We start from the raw sequence: 17,796 nt of genomic DNA on the forward strand, positions 1-17,796 counted from the left end.
TTACAGCTGTTGACTGCTAATATTATTATAGCCATTGACACGAAACTTGGCATATTAGCGCAGGATATCAGTGCTCACGTAACTGCAGAATCCTAGTAAAAGGGGAGAATCCTGACTGTCGAAAATGCAACTACCTCGGTTGAGGCTCGCTTGCAATTCGTGGAATATATAGAACAATACAGCACAGTACAGGCCCTTCGGCCCATAATGTTGTGCTGACCATTTATCCTAATCTAAGATCAACCTAACCTACACCCCTTCTGGACAATCTGGAAAACCCAGGCCAAAGTAAAAATGTCCGGATTGTTGGTTTGCCAAAAGGAGCAGAGAATAAGCTCCCAATTAAATTTGTTAAGAGCTGGCAACCACATTTTGTTAATCTGGATACAAAGCTTAGTGTATTCAGTTAGAAAGGGTACAATATCCAGTCTTTGAGGCCTAGGAATAATCAGTGTCCCTGGTTCGTAATTATGCATTTCCATAACTTTGGAGATCACCAAAGAATATTGGAATAAGCTAGACGTGATGGGGCCTGCCGTATGATGGAGTGAAAGTCTTTTTCTTCCAAGATTCCTCGACAGCGACACAACAGAGACGCAGGCGTTTCAATGAAGTTTGAAAATGGCTCAAGCCTGTCGGATGCAAAATGCTCTGCTATATCCTGCTACACTGAGGGTGATATCCGGCAACCCTGTAAAATCGTTCGACAATCCAGTTTAAGGCCATGGCCTTTGTGAATTCCTTGGAAGACAATAATTTGGAGTAACAATCTGCCGTTCACTGTATATTTTGGACATTGTCATTATAATTCTTTCCTGATTCTGTGTTGTTATTTATCATGCTGATGGGGCTGATTTAGTAATTGAGTTCTACAATGTCTTTTATCCTTAAGAATACCAGGGTCCTCCATTTGTCTTGAGTGGAAAACACCCTTCAACCTGCTCCTTCCAGTTAAGGAGTGCGCTGTGCAGGTTGTATGGTACTAGGCTGTATGATAGATATTCGTCTTTTCTTCTCATCTATACATTTAGAATGGTAGTATCTGCTTTATGGTTTTCTTGTTTTAATCATGATAAATGTGAGTAGCACCACTGCCGGGAGGTGGGGAGTTGCTTAGTCTTAATGGGAGGGGTTAGAATGCAGGAAGGGCATTTAGCACTCGTCCTTATTGTGGTATATCTTACCTCTTTTAATGGGAAAAGACTCCTTGCTGTAATGATGGAAAATCTGCAAGGATAGCCCTATTGGACCTCACATTTGGTGAGGAATATCCCCTGAGAACTAATGACTTTGCATATTTTTGTATTTTGAGGTTAAAGAATCATTAACTGGTTCCTGCAAAGGTACGGGCAGGTCTCATATCCTAGAAAAATACTTTATAATGTGTCAGTGGTGCCAGTGGTATAATTGGAGATGGGGGAGGTATGTGTTGATGCATGCCCAAATGGGGCAGAAAAATCTCTGGATTGTCACCCTTCTTTCCCTTTGTCTCAAAATCCTTTATTCTCTTTGGCTGATTAAGCAATGGCAGTAGCAACTTTGAAACTTTGCCCCTGGAACATGTGGCATGTGCACAATTTTCTGAAGAGAAAAAAGATATTGGGCTTAAAATTTTAAAGTGTGGTTTTGGGCACGTTTGGCGGGGTGTTTCGCCACGGCTGCAATGCCTAGATGGAGACCGCTATTCAACGGCACTTAGCCGTTCTTTGGACCTTGGGGAGTTTCTTCCCGGTCAAGGCCACGCTTTGAACATTTCCTGCACTGGGAAGCTGGACGCGCCAGTAGGAGTGGCTCCTCGCAGATTGAGGCACCATTTTAAAAGGCTGGCCCGACCGCTACATCCCCTCCCCTTTCAAGGCATGCAACCCCCCCCCCCCCCCCCCCCCCCGACCCTTGGCAATGCCAACAGGGCACAGTGGTTTCCTTAAAAAGGAAAAAGCTGACATACCTTCGTTGCAAGGCACTAATTCAAGATGCGAAGGAGCACCTAAAATTCAAGAGGGATTGGTGGAGCAGGTATTTTTTGTCTCATTCTCGAAGGAATGTACCTTATGCAGAACTGTGAAGGAAAAGGAAGGTAAGTATGTGATTTTTATGGGGCTATTGTATTTGGAAAATGACTTGATGATGAATGTCTATGGTCCCCCAAACTATTTCCCTGATTTTATAATCTATAGAAACCCTTCAGTGCAGAAGGAGGCTTTTTGGCTCAACGTGGCTGCACCGACACTCCGAAAGACCCTGCCTAGGCTCACTCTTCCGCCCTATCCCATCTTTGGAAACTAAGGGACAATTTAGCATGGTCAATCCACCTAACCCCATCTTTGGGCTGTGGGAGACGGAACTGGAGCACCCAGAGGAAACCCATGCAGATACAGGGAGAACGTGCAAACTCCACGCAGTATTCAAATGCCATAATTAAACCCTGTCCCTGGCGCTCTGAGGCAGCAATGCTAACCACACAGCACCTACCTGCGGCCATTGCTGGAGGCCCGCCCCGCCATTTTCCGTCTCCAACTGGCCGAAGTCTTGACGGAGTGGACTACTCATGCTCCTGCTGGTTGGGAAACTAGCATGGCGGCTTCGGACTCAGTCCGCGGCTGCTCTGGTCGGGGGCGGGCCGATTGGAGGGCAGGGGGGGCTGATACGCAGCTGGGCAATGTTTGGGTGAGGGTCAGGGTCGGGTATGCGGCCGATCGTGTGATCTCTTTTTAATGTCCAGCTCCACGGTCTGAGTCCACCATGCAAGTGTTTTTTGTCTCATTCTCGAAGGATGACGAGGCCGCCGCCATGCGCATGCGCGGCCTCCGACCCGGAAGCGCGGGGGCCCGTATCTGCAGCAAAAGCTGCTAGTTTTACGCCGGATCCCTGCTCGCCCCCTGCAGGGCTCGGAATATGTGGCCCTTTCATGCCAGTTTTTCTGGCGTGAATGTTCACAGTTTTTATGACGGCGTGGATACATAGTCCCAAAAACAGAATCCAGCCCCATACCTTTACCTCATCTACTTTAAGACTGAATTTGATCAGTCAATTCTCTCTCCAATTTCAGCTCCTCAATCCTGTGGGAAACCTGCAAAGCGTATGCTGGGGGTTTGGTCATTGCACTTGCATTATGGAGCGACAGCACCGGTTGGAGGTATAATTGGCTGAAACAGAGTATGACAGGAATCCTAGCCATTCGTTCCTGAACGAAATGAATGCAACTCGAATGGCTCTGGACTCTTTGTTGAGAGCGTGGAGGATGGTCTGTCAGCTGGAACGGGGATCTTAACCCACGCTCTCTCTTTCCCCCATTCAGAGTAATCCTGATTTCCCACCAGGTCTTATAGACCGTGGATTTGGTATCTGGAAGGATAAAGGTATTTGGAGGCTAGGTGATATGTTTGGTGGTGCTTGATTGTTCTCTTTTGAGCAACTACGTCTGCACTTTGATATCCCGAGTTACTCCTTTTTCAGACATGTGCAACTCAGACACTTTTCCTAAATAAGACATCTCTGCATTCCAACGGTTATGTCTCCCTGGTGGGAAAAAAATCCTAATATCCATGGAATCTAAGCAATTAATCAGCAGGTTTTATGACATTTCATGTTCTGGATCCTGTTTGAATATGAGACTCTGGTCTTGGGAAAAATACTTAGCGGTGAATATTGATGAGGAGACCTGGGGCAATATATGGGAAATTGTCAATAGGATCTCAGTCTATAATAGAACAAAAGAGACTCAGTTTAAAATATTACATTGTTCACATATCATGTCAAGCTTAAGACACAGGTTTGACCCTACCATATCCTTGCTGGGCCAAAAGTGTAATGTAATCGAGGGAGATTACACACATTGTGTTGGTCCTGTGTCAAAATTAAATCCTACTGGTCTGGTGCACTGAAAGAGCTCAAGAATGTATTCGATAGGCATTAGAATTTGATCATTTGTTCTTAATTCTGGGGCCCCCAGATAGAAAGATAAGTATGCTAATAGAAAAAGGCTGTATAATATCCTAGCATTTGTAGCACAGAAGAATATGCTCTGCTCCTGGTTAGTTACAAGTCTCCTTAATTTCAGAATTGGCATAAAATTATCATGGCATGTATCCCAATGCAATTCCAAACCTGTATTCGCCGATCAAAATCAAATGCATTCTGAATAATATGAGACCCTATCTCAAATGCACATGGTCCATAATGTTTGACTTGCCCCTTCAAGGCTTTCCATAAGATCTGAAACACTGGCTTCAACAGGCTGCACGTGAGGGTGTGCACCATTTTGCCATGTTTTCATGGCTTTATCCTCTTTACCCCCACCTTCCCACTTGTCCTTTCAGTGGAATCTTTTCTTGTATAAATGGAGGTGCCGGGCATAATGATGAAGCTGATCCAACTATGTTGGTGTTCTCCTGTCTTTTTCCTGTATTCATATATAGAGAAGTATTCATGTTGTACTGTAACAATTTTGAGGGTCTGTTGCATTATTTGTGTAAAACTGCAAAACTCAAATAAAAATGTATTTTTTAAAAAAAACCTAAGGAGAAGTGGGAGAGTGGAGAAATGAGGAGAAAAAAGTAGTCAATCAGTCTGAGAAAATATTAACGGTCTAGTTTGTCCTGTTATCTCAACTAGGGTTCGTGACCGACCCATTTTTGTCCAATTCATGCTTCCTACATTAAAGATCCCATGCAGCCTATGAAAAATAAGGAGGGGGAGGTGATACTTTTTATTAATTCCTTATTCATTTATGGCAAGGCCAACATTTGTTGACTTTGCCTCATTGTCCTTGGGAAGGCTTACTGGACCATTTTGGAGGACAGTTTAGAGTCAGCTACATGCATGGATCTGAGGTCACATGCAGGTTAGATCAGCCAAGGACAGCAGATTTCCTTCTGTCGAAGATATTAAACGTAGAAAATAGGTGCAGGAGGAGTTCATTCAGTCCTTCGAGCCTATTCCACCATTCAGTATCATCAAGGATGGTCCTCTATCTCAACACCTTACTCCCATGCTCTCCCGATAAATGCAGACCCAGTTGACCCAATGATGATAATCCTGCCATTCTAGGAATCAGTCTGGTGAATGTTCACTTGAGGAACCCAATGGGTTTTTACAACAATCCAATAGTTTCATAATTATCATTATAGTACCTTCCATTATGGTGTCTTTTTATTCCAGATGTATTTGTTCATTGAATTTAAGTTCCCCAATTGTCATGTGGGGTTGGAACTCATGTCTCCAAATCAGGTCTCTGAATTACTAATCCAGTTATATTACCATTGAGTCACAGTCCCTTAATAACATTTTTAAAATCAATACTAGTAGGAATTTCTCTTTGCACAACCAATTCTTTTCCACCCTTGGTGATAGTTGTGTCTATACTGTGATTTCACAGATGTTGTTGGTCACCATAATAGGCTTTTTGCTTGTTGATGAGATGTAGCAATGGACAGTTTGGCACAGAGATGTCAGGTGAGCTGCAGAACATTATTTACTTAGCAGTAAGTCAGCAATATTTTCCCAGTAGCAGATCATAAGATGACAAAATTAACATTTTTAATTGCACCGGCTGTAATAGAAGGCACATGTTGCTGACTTCTTGCACGTTTGCATTTATCCAAAATATTTGAGCTTTGATTTGGGTTCACATCCGAGTTCGATCGTCTTCCTTTATATTCATGGACTCCTAGTGAGAAATGTATTGTCTTACCGACCCTGTTCTCCGTTGTTTGTTTATGTCTCTGCCATTGATGGAGACCATTTAGCTATGGTAATTCTAAATCATCTTTAAGCCTTGTGCTGCTGATGTGATATCACTCCCATCAAGCTGTTTTACTTTTTCCTGAAGAAAATGTTTTGTTTTACAGGAAGTGGCCAAACTCCTTCCATTCCATAAGATATATCTGGACAAACTGGATGTGAATGAGGCAATCGATCAGGACTTACAAGCATACATCCTTCATCGAATCCACAGCAGTCCTGAAATCCAGAACAACATCTCTCTCAATGGTAAAATGGACAACACAACCTTTGGCAAACTCAGTACTCATCTCAAGGCTTTGAGCCAAGGGTCATATCTCTACCTAAAACTGACCTTCGACTTGATTGAAAAAGGGTATTTGGTGCTTAAGAGTTCAAGCTACAAAGTAGTACCCGTTTCCCTCGCTGAGGTCTACCTCTTGCAGTGCAACATGAAGTTTCCTACACAATCATCATTTGAGCGTGTGCTACCACTGCTGAATGTGGCCGTGGCATCCTTGCATCCTATGACAGACGATCAGCTTTATCAGGCAATTAATGCAGGATGTATTGACGGCAGCCTTGAATGGGAAGACTTTCAACAGCGGATGGACAATCTTTCCATGTTTCTGATAAAACGGCGGGATATGACACGAATGTTTGTTCATCCATCCTTTCGAGAATGGCTGATATGGAGAGAGGATGGAGAAAAGACAAAGTTCCTTTGCGATCCCAGGTGAGAAATTGCGACTAACCTCGTTTTTTATGTGAAACCTAGACAATATCCAGAAATTTAACAAATCTTGTGCACACTTTGGATCTATATTTTTTTTAAAAAGCTTGAAACATGATCACATTTGTGGAAATATTATATCCTGACTGCCTGAGAAAACCATCTCGCATCTTGGAACATTATAAATATCAAGCATCTAATACGGTTATTTCTGCTATCATCATTTATACCAGTACAGCATCTTTTAGTTCATCTGTTTTTGGATAATCTTATTTTAAAGAGTATTGGATTCATTTTCTAGTGCTTATAGTGTTTGAACGGCATGACAATGTAAATTCAATAGTCTGCACCCGGTTCCACTTCAGTGGCCACATTGAAGCACTCAATTTGTCTGCTTTTCGAAACCGCAGTCAATTATATATACTTGTGTAAAAGAACTGTCTGGTTCTGCCATTTGAATGTATTGAAATACATTCATGATCATCTTCCACAATCTGTTTATTTTAGATATGGTACAGTAATGATATATTGCGTTCCAGGGATAACAGAGTTGGATTATAGGTTCCCATTGTTTGTTTTTTTTAGCAAATGTTCCTGCCTGAGGCTAAAAGCTAAATTCAGAATTAATTTGCATTCATATTTTCAGGGGGTGGGTTTCCTCTGATGCACATTTCAGATTACCAATATATATATACATATATATATATATATATATATATATATATATCTTATATATTGATTTATATGTACATGATATCATGTATAAAAGATAATCGGAACGGTATTGTTTAAACTTGAGTTAGTGCCCATGGAGAATTTGACTATGTACAAAAAACAGAAGCTGTTGGAAGAGAGCAATTTTTGAAATAATTGGAAATGTGCGAGCTTTTTTCCATCTCTCCACCTCCTGTTCAGCCTGGCCGTAGGTAATGGAAAATACAAATTAGCAGTCAACTTCAATCTACCAGTTCAGAAGGTGACAGCTACCAAGGTTCACCTCAGTGCAGAACTATCTTCTTTAGTGACATTCCCTAATTTCCACAAGTTTGTTGTGCTTTTAATGGAAATATTGCACTTGACTGCCCTTTTCATTCCTAACTTCCTAATGTTTGCCCAGCTCCCCTAATCTTTGAACCCTTGATCATAGTAAGTAATCTTTGTGATCAGCTTTGTCATTTTTGATTTAATTCATCCATTATCCACAGGACGCTGTCACCATCCTGGTCCTGCTAAGAAATCGGCAACATATCTTTACCCTGCCCAATAACTGAATGTTAACTCAAGAGACTACTTTGTTTTTTAGGTTTCCCTGTGAAAATATGAATTCAGGTTCCTTAATTTACAAATTATCTTGAACTCTTTAGATTACCCTCTTTCCTCGTTCTGATATTGTGGTTCTGAGATTTTGTTAACTTAATTTCCCCGAGTAACAGGGTGCCAAGGAGAAAGATCAGAAACTGTTCTTGGATCTTATATATATTTATCTTTCTCCAAGGTACCTTGTACAATAAGTCCACGGAGGCAGAGGTCCCGTCACCAGAATTCCTTTTATTTACAAACCCAACAGCTGAACAACCATGACGGGAGTGCCGAGGATCTGACACTCCCTGTTATGTGCACAGAAAGGGATTCCCTGATTGGGCCACTAATCAGGGAACTCGTATTCTAATAGACCAATCTCAAAGGCCTGGCCTAAGTCATTGCACCTTGCAACCCTATTGTTTGAACATTAGTTCAGGGTGGCAAGCGCACAGAATGTACTCTTGGTAGGGGACTTCAATGTCCATAACAAGAGTGACTCTGTACCAACTTAGTTTGCCCCCAGAATACTTGCAATTATTTAGCACCTACTGGTTGATTTTCTCATTTACTCATGTAATTCGACTTGTGAATTCTCTTATTCCAGAGAATAGCCATCGACATCAAGGTTCCTGCCATTTATAATTGACAGCTTTGTCTCGCCTCACGGTTTGCTTTGAGCCATCCTGTGAATCTGCTGGCTGTGCATAACTGCACTGTGTGATGCTTCATTTAGGAAGATTTGGTAGATTGAGCTAAAGATCAGTTTAAAATCAGTAAAATTGATGAATAACTATTATTCTCTTCTCATTGCGTTTTCATGAGAATAATCGATCCGTTCAGAATCTTCTGAACATTGGTTGCTCTTCTCCCAAAAAGCCGCCTCCTTTCTCCACTAATGTACAAGGTGAATACTTCAGTAGTTTGGCTGGTCCAGCTTATTAATTAAATTATCACAGCTCATTGTATCCTCTTTATATGTCATTGCAATGACCAGTTTTCTCCATTTGTTATGATACTACTTTTTGTGTAAATTCTACCATGACATTTGGAAAGTACCTTTCACTATCTCCCCGCACCTTCTGCTGGATGTAACATTTTGACCATGCTGTAGGTCCTCTTCTAGTAATTGTTGTATATCATAACCTTTTACATCCCAAGGGATAGACTATTCAAAGCATTTTTGTCCATGGTAGTTTACAGAGATTCTTAAATTTTTTATTTAATCTCTTTTCCAGTTTTATGATTTATTCTATCTCGATGTGTACAGATGGTTTATTTTTTTCACAGAGTTGGCTGCAATGGTGTTAATGGCACTGAATTGGCCTCCTTCTGCACTGTAAATTCAATGATTCTCTGAATGCCATACGTTGGGCCATTACATTCCCCAAGAAACGGTTGAAATACATTGCAACAAACATCATGATGAGTCAGGGTAAAGCAGCTGATGCCCGATACAGCCCCACGGTGTTAGGCATTGGGCCTGCTTAGTACAGTCATTTCGGATAACTGGTGTTTTGAATTAGCTAAGATCTTTTACCGCTAGCCACATTTGCAAACAATGGGCGAGATCCTCTGCATTCTCTCCCCCCCCACCCCCTCTCCACCCGGCGCGTTTCTCAGCAACTGGAGATTGGCCAGCGGCGGGATCTTCCGGTGCTGCTATTGTCAATAGGATTTCCCCTGGAAACCTGCAGCAGGGGTGCGCCATCAACGGTACCGGAAAATCTCGCTGACGTGAACAATGCAAGATCTCACCCCATATCTATAAATTTAAAAAAGGAAATAGTAGTATAAATGCATGAATTGCATTTATCCCCTGTGAATGTTTTACATGGCACCAAGAGCACTGTTAGAAATGATCATAATTAGGGCAGCACAGTAGCGCAGTGATTAGCACTGCTGCCTCACGCCGCCGAGGTCCCAGTTCGATCTCGGCTCTGGGTCGCTGTCCATGTGGAGTTTGCACGTTCTCCCCGTGTTTGCGTGGGTTTCGCCCCCACAACCCAAAGGTCTGCAGGGTAGGTGGATTGGCCACATAAATTTCCCCTTAATTGGAAAAAATGAATTGGGTACTCTAAATTTATTTTAAAAAGAAATTATCATAATTGTTAAAATAATCCCTTGGGCAACTACTTGCTGATACAGTGTGACATTCTGATTCTATGAAAGGCATTTGCTTAGCGAGTCAAGCATTATAATTAGAAAATGAGGTCAGTCTCTGTGAAACGTGACAGTTGCTTATCATTCTGACTAGTGATTAATGCTCATTTCCTAATCTTTGCATATTGCTGAAGTTTAATCCTAATTCTGAAAGGCACAAAAATATGACTGGCCCAAAAAATGGCTACCTTCAGTTTTGGGGTCAAAATCCTGGGCCACCCTTCACAGCACTGAAGGAGTACCTGCGTCAAATGGCTGTGGCTTCCCACATCCTTCTCAAGGGCAATTAGGAATAGACAAATGTTGGCCTTGCCAGCAATATTCATATCCTACAAAAGTGTTTTAAAAAATGTTCATGGTGTATTATTTTACTGCGGGTGTGTGCTGTTCATATTCTCCAGGTGTATTATTCAACTCTTGCCTACATTAATACAAAGCTGTTAGTGACATTTATAACTACAAAGATTTACATTTATTTGACACCTTTTTGAGTCTCTTTTTGGAGTTTAAATGCAAGTCTTGCTTCCTGAGAAACATCTCAGTGTTTTGAATTTATTTAATACAATTGGGTCTGAAGATTCTCTCCGTTGATCTTGTGTGAATTAATTGTGTGAATTGACAGCTTTTTGTTACATTGATTTCTTTGGTGCTTTTTCTTTACTAACATTAGGCCAATTATTACTAACTTGGAAGATGTACGCCAAGGTGGGTCACTTGAAAGGTGGGGTAGAGGAACAAAGGAGACCCGGAGTACAAATGACCAATCACCAAAAGTTGCGTCACAGTCTAGCAAGGCTATAAAAAGGCAGACCAACCACAAAGTTTTATTTCTAGGGAATGGAATTGAAAAGTAGGGAAGTTACATTAATCTTGTATTGTTTAGACAGCCCTTAGAATATTGTGTGCAGTTCTGATCGCCATTTTATGAAAAAGACGTAGAAGCACTGGAGAGGGTGCAGAGAAGATTTACAAGGATAATACAATGCAGTTGTTTACAGAGGAACATAAGAGCTAAGAGCAGTAGTAGACAATTCAGCCCTTCGAGCCTGCTCTGCCATTCAGTCAGATCATGGCTGATCTCTTCCTGGTATTAAATCCACCTTCCTATCGGTTCACTATATCCCTTTAGCCAATTTTTTATTCAGAAATATATCTATTCCCTTCTGGAAAGCATTTAATAACTCCAATTCCACCGCACTATGGGTTAGCGAGTTCCACAAATACACCACCCTCTGAAAGAACTAGTTCCCCCTCATCTCAGTTCCAAATCTACCACATCTCAACTTATATCCGTGACCTCTCTTTCTAGATTACCCCACAAGGGGGAACATTTGTTCCATGTTTACTTTATCAATCCCTTTTAGTATTTTATATACTTTGATCAGATTCCCTCTCATCCTTTTAAACTCCAGCGAGTATAAGCCCGATCTCGCCTCAAACCTTTCATCCCTGGAATCAATTTGGTGAATCTCCACTGAACTTCCTCCAATGCCACCACATCCTTCCTCAAATAAAGAGACCAAAACTGGATACAATATTCCAGATGTGGTCTCACCCTACCTGATACAATTGCAAAAACCCTTTTCTAGTTTTATACTCCAGTCTTTTTGCAATAAACGATAACATTCAATTTGCATTTTTAATTACATGCTGTACCTGCATACCGACTTTCTGCAATTCATGAACAAAGACACGCAGATCCCTCTGCCCAGACCCATTTTGAATCTGCGTTTCATTTTGATAACTTGCCTTTCTATTTTTTCGGCCAAAATGGATAACCTCTCACTTATTTACATGAATCTACATCAAACTCCTTCGCCAGCCAGAGAATGGCCTATTTATCCCAACCCTCTATTTTCGGTTAGTCAGCCACTCTAGTACTCGAATCTAGTACTATATCCCCAAACCCCTGCGATCTCACTTTCTGATCAGTCTTTTATGTAACATATCAGGAAAGGACAAACAGACTGCGTACCTTCTCTCTTGAAAAAAAGGAGCCTGAGGACTTATGTTAAGCCTGAGGGAATTCCAAAGAAACGTCTTTACCGAAAGAGTGGTGGGATTGTGGAATTCACTCCTGCAGTGGTGCTGGTTGAAGTGAGTAGTATAGAGAGATTTAAGTGGAAACGAGACAAGTATATGAGGGACAAGGGGACAGAGGGCTATGATGATAGATTTAGATGAAAAAATATGGGAGGAGGCTCGAGTGGAGCATTAGCATTGCATGAACTGATTAGGCCAAATGTCCTGTATATGCTATGTAAACTTATATAAGATTAACTACCTTAAATTTGTCACTCTCGCGAGAACCTTGGTTCCCCATTATGTCTGGTATGTTTATGTATTCTTCTACTGTGAAGACACAAACAAAGGGTGGAATCTTCCACTTGGGAGTCTTAAGTCCAGTGGCGAACGGGAAGGTTGGCATGATTCCCACTGGGCAATGGGATGGCTGAACACATGGTTTGCTGTTAAGCTCATTAATGTTGCACCTGTGAAGAGCACAGTGAAATTCATGGCAGGATGGACAGGAAGTTGACCACGTTGCCATTGGCTCATCAGGTTGAAGATCCCAGTGTCATATTTAAATGGCACCCAGACAGTCATTCACTCAATACAGGTCAGGATCTCCGCATTATTTCTCTAGAGCATTTGCAGCTGCAGCTCCTGCAGACCCCGGGACATCAAGTGCCTCCAGCATTGATTTTCTCTCATTTCTAGATAAGCACCGCCTGCAATGCACCCGTAGTCAGGCGAAATCTCGCCGTTGCAGGAGACTCTTTTTGCCAACGTGACTTCCTTGAGGTCCCACTGTTTTTTGATGCTCAGGTCCTTGCTCCTCCTGGCCCAGTGCCAACCGGCAGTAAGCCCTCCATCCCTTTGTCTGGGTGGGAGCCATTACTAAAGCAGGGTTTCCTGCAGCCTGCATCATCGCCACCACAGTGGATCTGGGAATGATTTAATGTGTCAAATTGTCCTTTACAGTTTTCTCTCTATGTCAAGGCCAGGTCCCAGTGCTATGCCTTTTGCCTGGCCTTCATAAAGACACGGCATTCCCAGAACATCCTGGAGATCCGGAGATTGGTGTTCGTCCCGTTCATACATGACTGCACAAGGAGACATTGCTCTTTGTCCAGGTGTGACGAATGTAGGATTCTGAGAGTATTGGATTCTAAGTTGGTTTATAGTGTGTTTGGCTGCAATGGTCATTTTGTTTTGAAAGGAGCCATGTTTTGCAGGGCCTGGGAGATTTTGGGAGCCAGAAGGTGAAATTAACCAGAGAAATGTGTTTTTTAGTCTGGGTTAATGCACTGTGGTTTGGTTGATGAAATCCCTGGAAAGTTGATTTGATTTTCCGCTTGTGGAGATTATGTCATTGCTGGGTGGAGCTAAGAGATTCAGAGAGACATTTTGAGAAAACTTTTGGAGAGGTGAGTTGAAGTCTTATCTAGCAACCCTTCCTTTTTATCAGAAGTAAAGCCAGTTTTCTCTCACAGCAGGATAGTTAAAACGGGTAATAATATTTAAAGCAGAGCTGATTTGCTGAGGACAAGAAGCTGAAACACGCCAGGCTTTTTGAAAACATTCAGCAAAAGTCTGGAGGTGTCTTAACAGGAGCCAACGATCTATTCTGTAAAGCAAGTATTACTCTATGCTATGCTGATTTTAAGCTGTGATGTGGAGATGCCGGCGTTGGACTGGGGTGAGCACAGTAAGAAGTCTTACAACACCAGGTTAAAGTCCAACAGGTTTGTTTCAAACACTAGCTGATGTGTTATCTGTGTTGGTCTAACATCGACTGCAACTGGATGCAGTGAAACGAGAAACAGGCTTCCGACACAGGAGATGGTCCAACTCTGTTTTATTGAATCTGCTGATTGCTGTGCATAATCTGCTGTGTGGGTTGACACTCTATTAACCTAACTGATAACCTCCTACTGGCTTGACCAGACTAGCTCTCTACCACATGGTTATGATGTTCACTGGCTTGTGCACTGTGACTATCTCCTTTGCCGTGTCCTGTGAGAGAGCGAGAGACTTAATGCCCTGTGGGCTTTATAGTGGTGGTGTCCTGTCTGGTGATTGGTTGTTCTGTGTCGTGTGTGTTCATTGGTTATCCTGTGTGTCAATCGCTGCCTGTCTGTATCTCGTGATATACATGAGTGGATATTATGACACTAGCTTTCGGAGCACTGCTCCTTCCTCAGGTGAATGAAGAGGTATGTTCCAGAAACATATATATAGACATAGTCAAAGATGCCAGACAATGCTTAGAATGCGAGCATTTGCAGGTAATTAAGTCTTTACAGATCCAGAGATAGGGGTAACCCCAGATTAAAGAGGTGTGAATTGTCTCAAGCCAGGACAGTTGGTAGGATTTCGCAAGCTCAGGCCAGATGATGGGGGATGAATGTAATGCGACATGAATCCCAGGTCCCGGTTGAGGACGCATTCATGTGTGCAAAACTTGGCTATAAGTTTCTGCTCGGCGATTCTGCATTGTCGCACGTCCTGAAGGCCGCCTTGGAGAACGCTTACCCGGAGATCAGAGGCTGAATGCCCTTGACTGCTGAAGTGTTCCTTAACTGGAAGGGAGCATTCCTGCCTGGTGATTATCGCGCGATGTCCGTTCATTCGTTGTCGCAGCGTCTGCATGGTCTCGCCAATGTAGCACGCTTCGGGACATCCCGAATTTCCGCACACGAGTGCAGCCTCAACCGGGACCTGGGATTTACATCGCATTACAGTCATCCCCCACCATCTGGCCTGGGCTTGCAAAATCCTACCAACTGTCCTGGCTTGAGACAATTCACACCTCTTTAACCTGGGGTTACCCCTATCTCTGGATCTGTAAAGACTTAATTACCTACAAATGCTCACATTCTAAGCATTGTCTGGCAGCTTAGACTATTTCTGTATATATGTTCCTGGAACATACCTCTTCATTCACCTGAGGAAGGATCGGTGTTTGAGAACTAGAAAGCTAGTGTTTGAAACAAACCTGTTTGACTTTAACCTGGTGTTGTAAGATTTTAAGCTGGATTGAGAGCTGTTATTTAATGGGGAGTTGAGTAGTAGTGTTTAAGAGGTAAGCTGTTCTCTTCAGGTGTGAAGTTAGAGTCATATTTATTCATAATAAAGTTTTGTTTTAAAATACCAAATTCTATATTTTCCCCATGCAATCGCTCCTGGAGCGAATCATTTTTTCTGCACAGTCTTAGAAAAGAAAGAAAATATTGGGGTTTTGGTCCAGTATCCTCACCACTGTTGGGGTCTGGTCTGGGAGGAGGGCCATGTGCAAGAAGCCTTCCTCTGACACAAATCCCCTTTCCTCTACTATCCCCAAAACTCTACAGAGAGACCATTGACTTGGGAGCATAGAACGACTAATTATAATGAGCCTTTGTCAGCCATGACCATTCATCCTGGAGGATCAAGTTTTGGGGTACAAGTTTTCTACTCCACCAGCTGTGCTTCTTGGAGGCATCCAGCTCCCTTCCTTCATCCCTGTTGCTTCACTGCAGGAGATGGAAAATGGCACAGAATGAATGGCAGCTCTCACACCTTACTGGGAACTCGAGACCCATGAGCTTGGAATAAACCTGCTGCTAAATGAGCTTCACCATAGAGAGGAGAACACAACTGAACACAGTTGACATCCAGTTGCCTTAATTATGTCAATTAGCCGGCCACTTGTGCTATCTTTCAACTCCATCTACCCAAAAAGACCCTTCTCCCAATTCGAGGGATCTCACTCACGAATTGGGTGGTCAAGGTATGCGTTGAAAAATGGTGTGCATCACCTTCCAGATTCGGTCCACCAGCTTCTACCCTCCTTGTGTCACCCACCAACTTCCTTCATTGGCTCACTCAAATATCCCCATTTCTCTCCCCTCTGTCATCCTTGAACCAATCCCCATTATCCTGAACCCTGTCACCGCCACATGCCTTTCCTCCGCTCATATCCAACACCCGTTACCACCTCCATGCCCACCCTGACAGCCATCTGTCTTGTCATCCTCTGTAAACACCCCTCTACAGAACTTTCACCCTGGACCTACCACCCTACCGCAGCCAACCCCTCCCTCTGACTGTGACTGTTCCCTTCCATCACCAGCATCCTGAGTTCACCCCCACTGTTGGCACCAACTACCTACCCTATAATTCACTCTTTCCCACCCCTCTTAGCCTCCCATGTCCAGCTTTGGCATGGTTTTTGCCTCTGGCATTCAATATGAGTGAAGTTATGTGAGATCCCCAAGAAGGCAAAAGAAGCATCTACTGATGTCAAAGTGATGGAAGAGGTCAGGCTCACCTCGCTTACATACAATTGTAAAACTGAACATTAAACATTCTCGCTAGCAGTGAGCGTAATTTAGCGGGGCAGCTTTTTTTTTCCTTTTCTTTTTTGTTTTAAATTTAGAGTACCCAATTATTTTGTTTTCCACTTAAGGGGCAATTTAGTGTGGCCAATCCACCTAACCAGCACATCTTTGGGTTATGGGGGTGAAGCCCACGCAGACATGGGGAGAATGTGCAAACTCCACACAGACAGTGAATCAGGGCCAGGATTCAAACCTGGGTCTTCAGTGCCGTAGTCCCGGTGCTAACCACTGCGCCATCGTGCTACCCTTGGAGTGTGAGCTTACTGACGATGAGGTGATGCTTCAATGAGCATGCATGAGACACTAATGCATACAAATGGGATTCCCGATATTGTTCACCAGGAAGCTCAACCTGCTTTTGACCCACCTTGAAAGTTGAGAGAACAGTTTATTCTGCCACCGGGAAACAGATTTTATGCCTCCCGCCAAATTAAGTGCCCCTGCCACCACAATTCCTGGAAGATTCTGCCCAAAATATTTGTTTGGCATGTCTGTCAATTCCTTATTCCCTATTATAATTTCCCCTAACTCTGCCTGTAAGGGACCCACACTTACTCTCACATACTCTCTCCCTTCCCATCTGATTTTATATACTTGCTGAAGTTCTTACAATTTGTTTTCATATTTTCTGCTAATGTATTCTATTTTCTGTCTTTACCAATTTTCTTGTCTTCCTTTGCTGTTTTCTAAAACTCTCCCAATCCTCACTCAGTTTTTTATTTGGAAACATAATAAATATCCTTTAATCTATGAACTTTTTGATCAGTCAATGGAATGTATATGGCATTAGCAGCATACACACATGTGTTTTTGGCCTATTTAACTGTGGGACATACATCCAAGCTGAACACTATTTTACCCAGAGTTTATAATTGAACACTCAGCAGGGCACTGGACAACCAGTTTTTTTTTTCTTCTTCTAAAGTTCAGGACACTGACTCTCATTAGTAACGCTACACTGTCACCTGTCCCAGCAACTAATTCAGCAATTTGCATTTATGTTTTTTTTTTAACATCATAGATGTTCTCAGGGTTTTGAGGAGGAACTGAAAATAAAAACTAAATCTATATTTCTGAACTGTATGATACGACACAATGATTTCCCCATTGATGGTGGTTATTATTTAAAGAATAAATAATTTCACCTCAGATTTTGGACTTCACCAAGTTACTAACGAAAGCAGTTCAGCTAAAGCTAGACCATTGCTTTCCAGTGAAATTGTAGAAATATTGTATTTCTGCTTCTGCGATAAAGTGTCAGAATCTAGAGAGACTGAAAGCACAGCGGAATGGGACAGCTATTCTAGGTATTGATTTGTAAGGTTAGAATCCTTAGATGCCTTTCCCATTCCACAGAAGGGCGGAATGTCTTAATTGTATAATATTCTGGATTGAAAGAATGAGAATAATTGCATCTACAATGAATGACATGTAGCCCTACATTTTAAAATCTCAATATGATGCTTCCCACTAAAATTGGGGTGCGGTGTGATA

General features: G+C 42.4%; 1 protein-coding gene across 17 annotated transcripts in view; it reads left to right on the plus strand.

The window, feature by feature from the left end:
- Positions 1-17,796, plus strand: part of tanc2a (tetratricopeptide repeat, ankyrin repeat and coiled-coil containing 2a) — a 1,067,833-nt gene that overhangs the window by 901,589 nt on the left and 148,448 nt on the right. For all 17 annotated transcript variants that reach the window (XM_038778854.1, XM_038778853.1, XM_038778860.1 and 14 more), the window contains one exon: positions 5,850-6,457. In XM_038778854.1, coding sequence (XP_038634782.1) covers positions 5,850-6,457 — 608 coding nt within the window. The remainder of the gene's footprint in view (positions 1-5,849; positions 6,458-17,796) is intronic.

The sequence above is a fragment of the Scyliorhinus canicula genome, chromosome 19 (assembly GCF_902713615.1).
Source record: "Scyliorhinus canicula chromosome 19, sScyCan1.1, whole genome shotgun sequence".
NCBI lineage: Eukaryota > Metazoa > Chordata > Chondrichthyes > Carcharhiniformes > Scyliorhinidae > Scyliorhinus > Scyliorhinus canicula.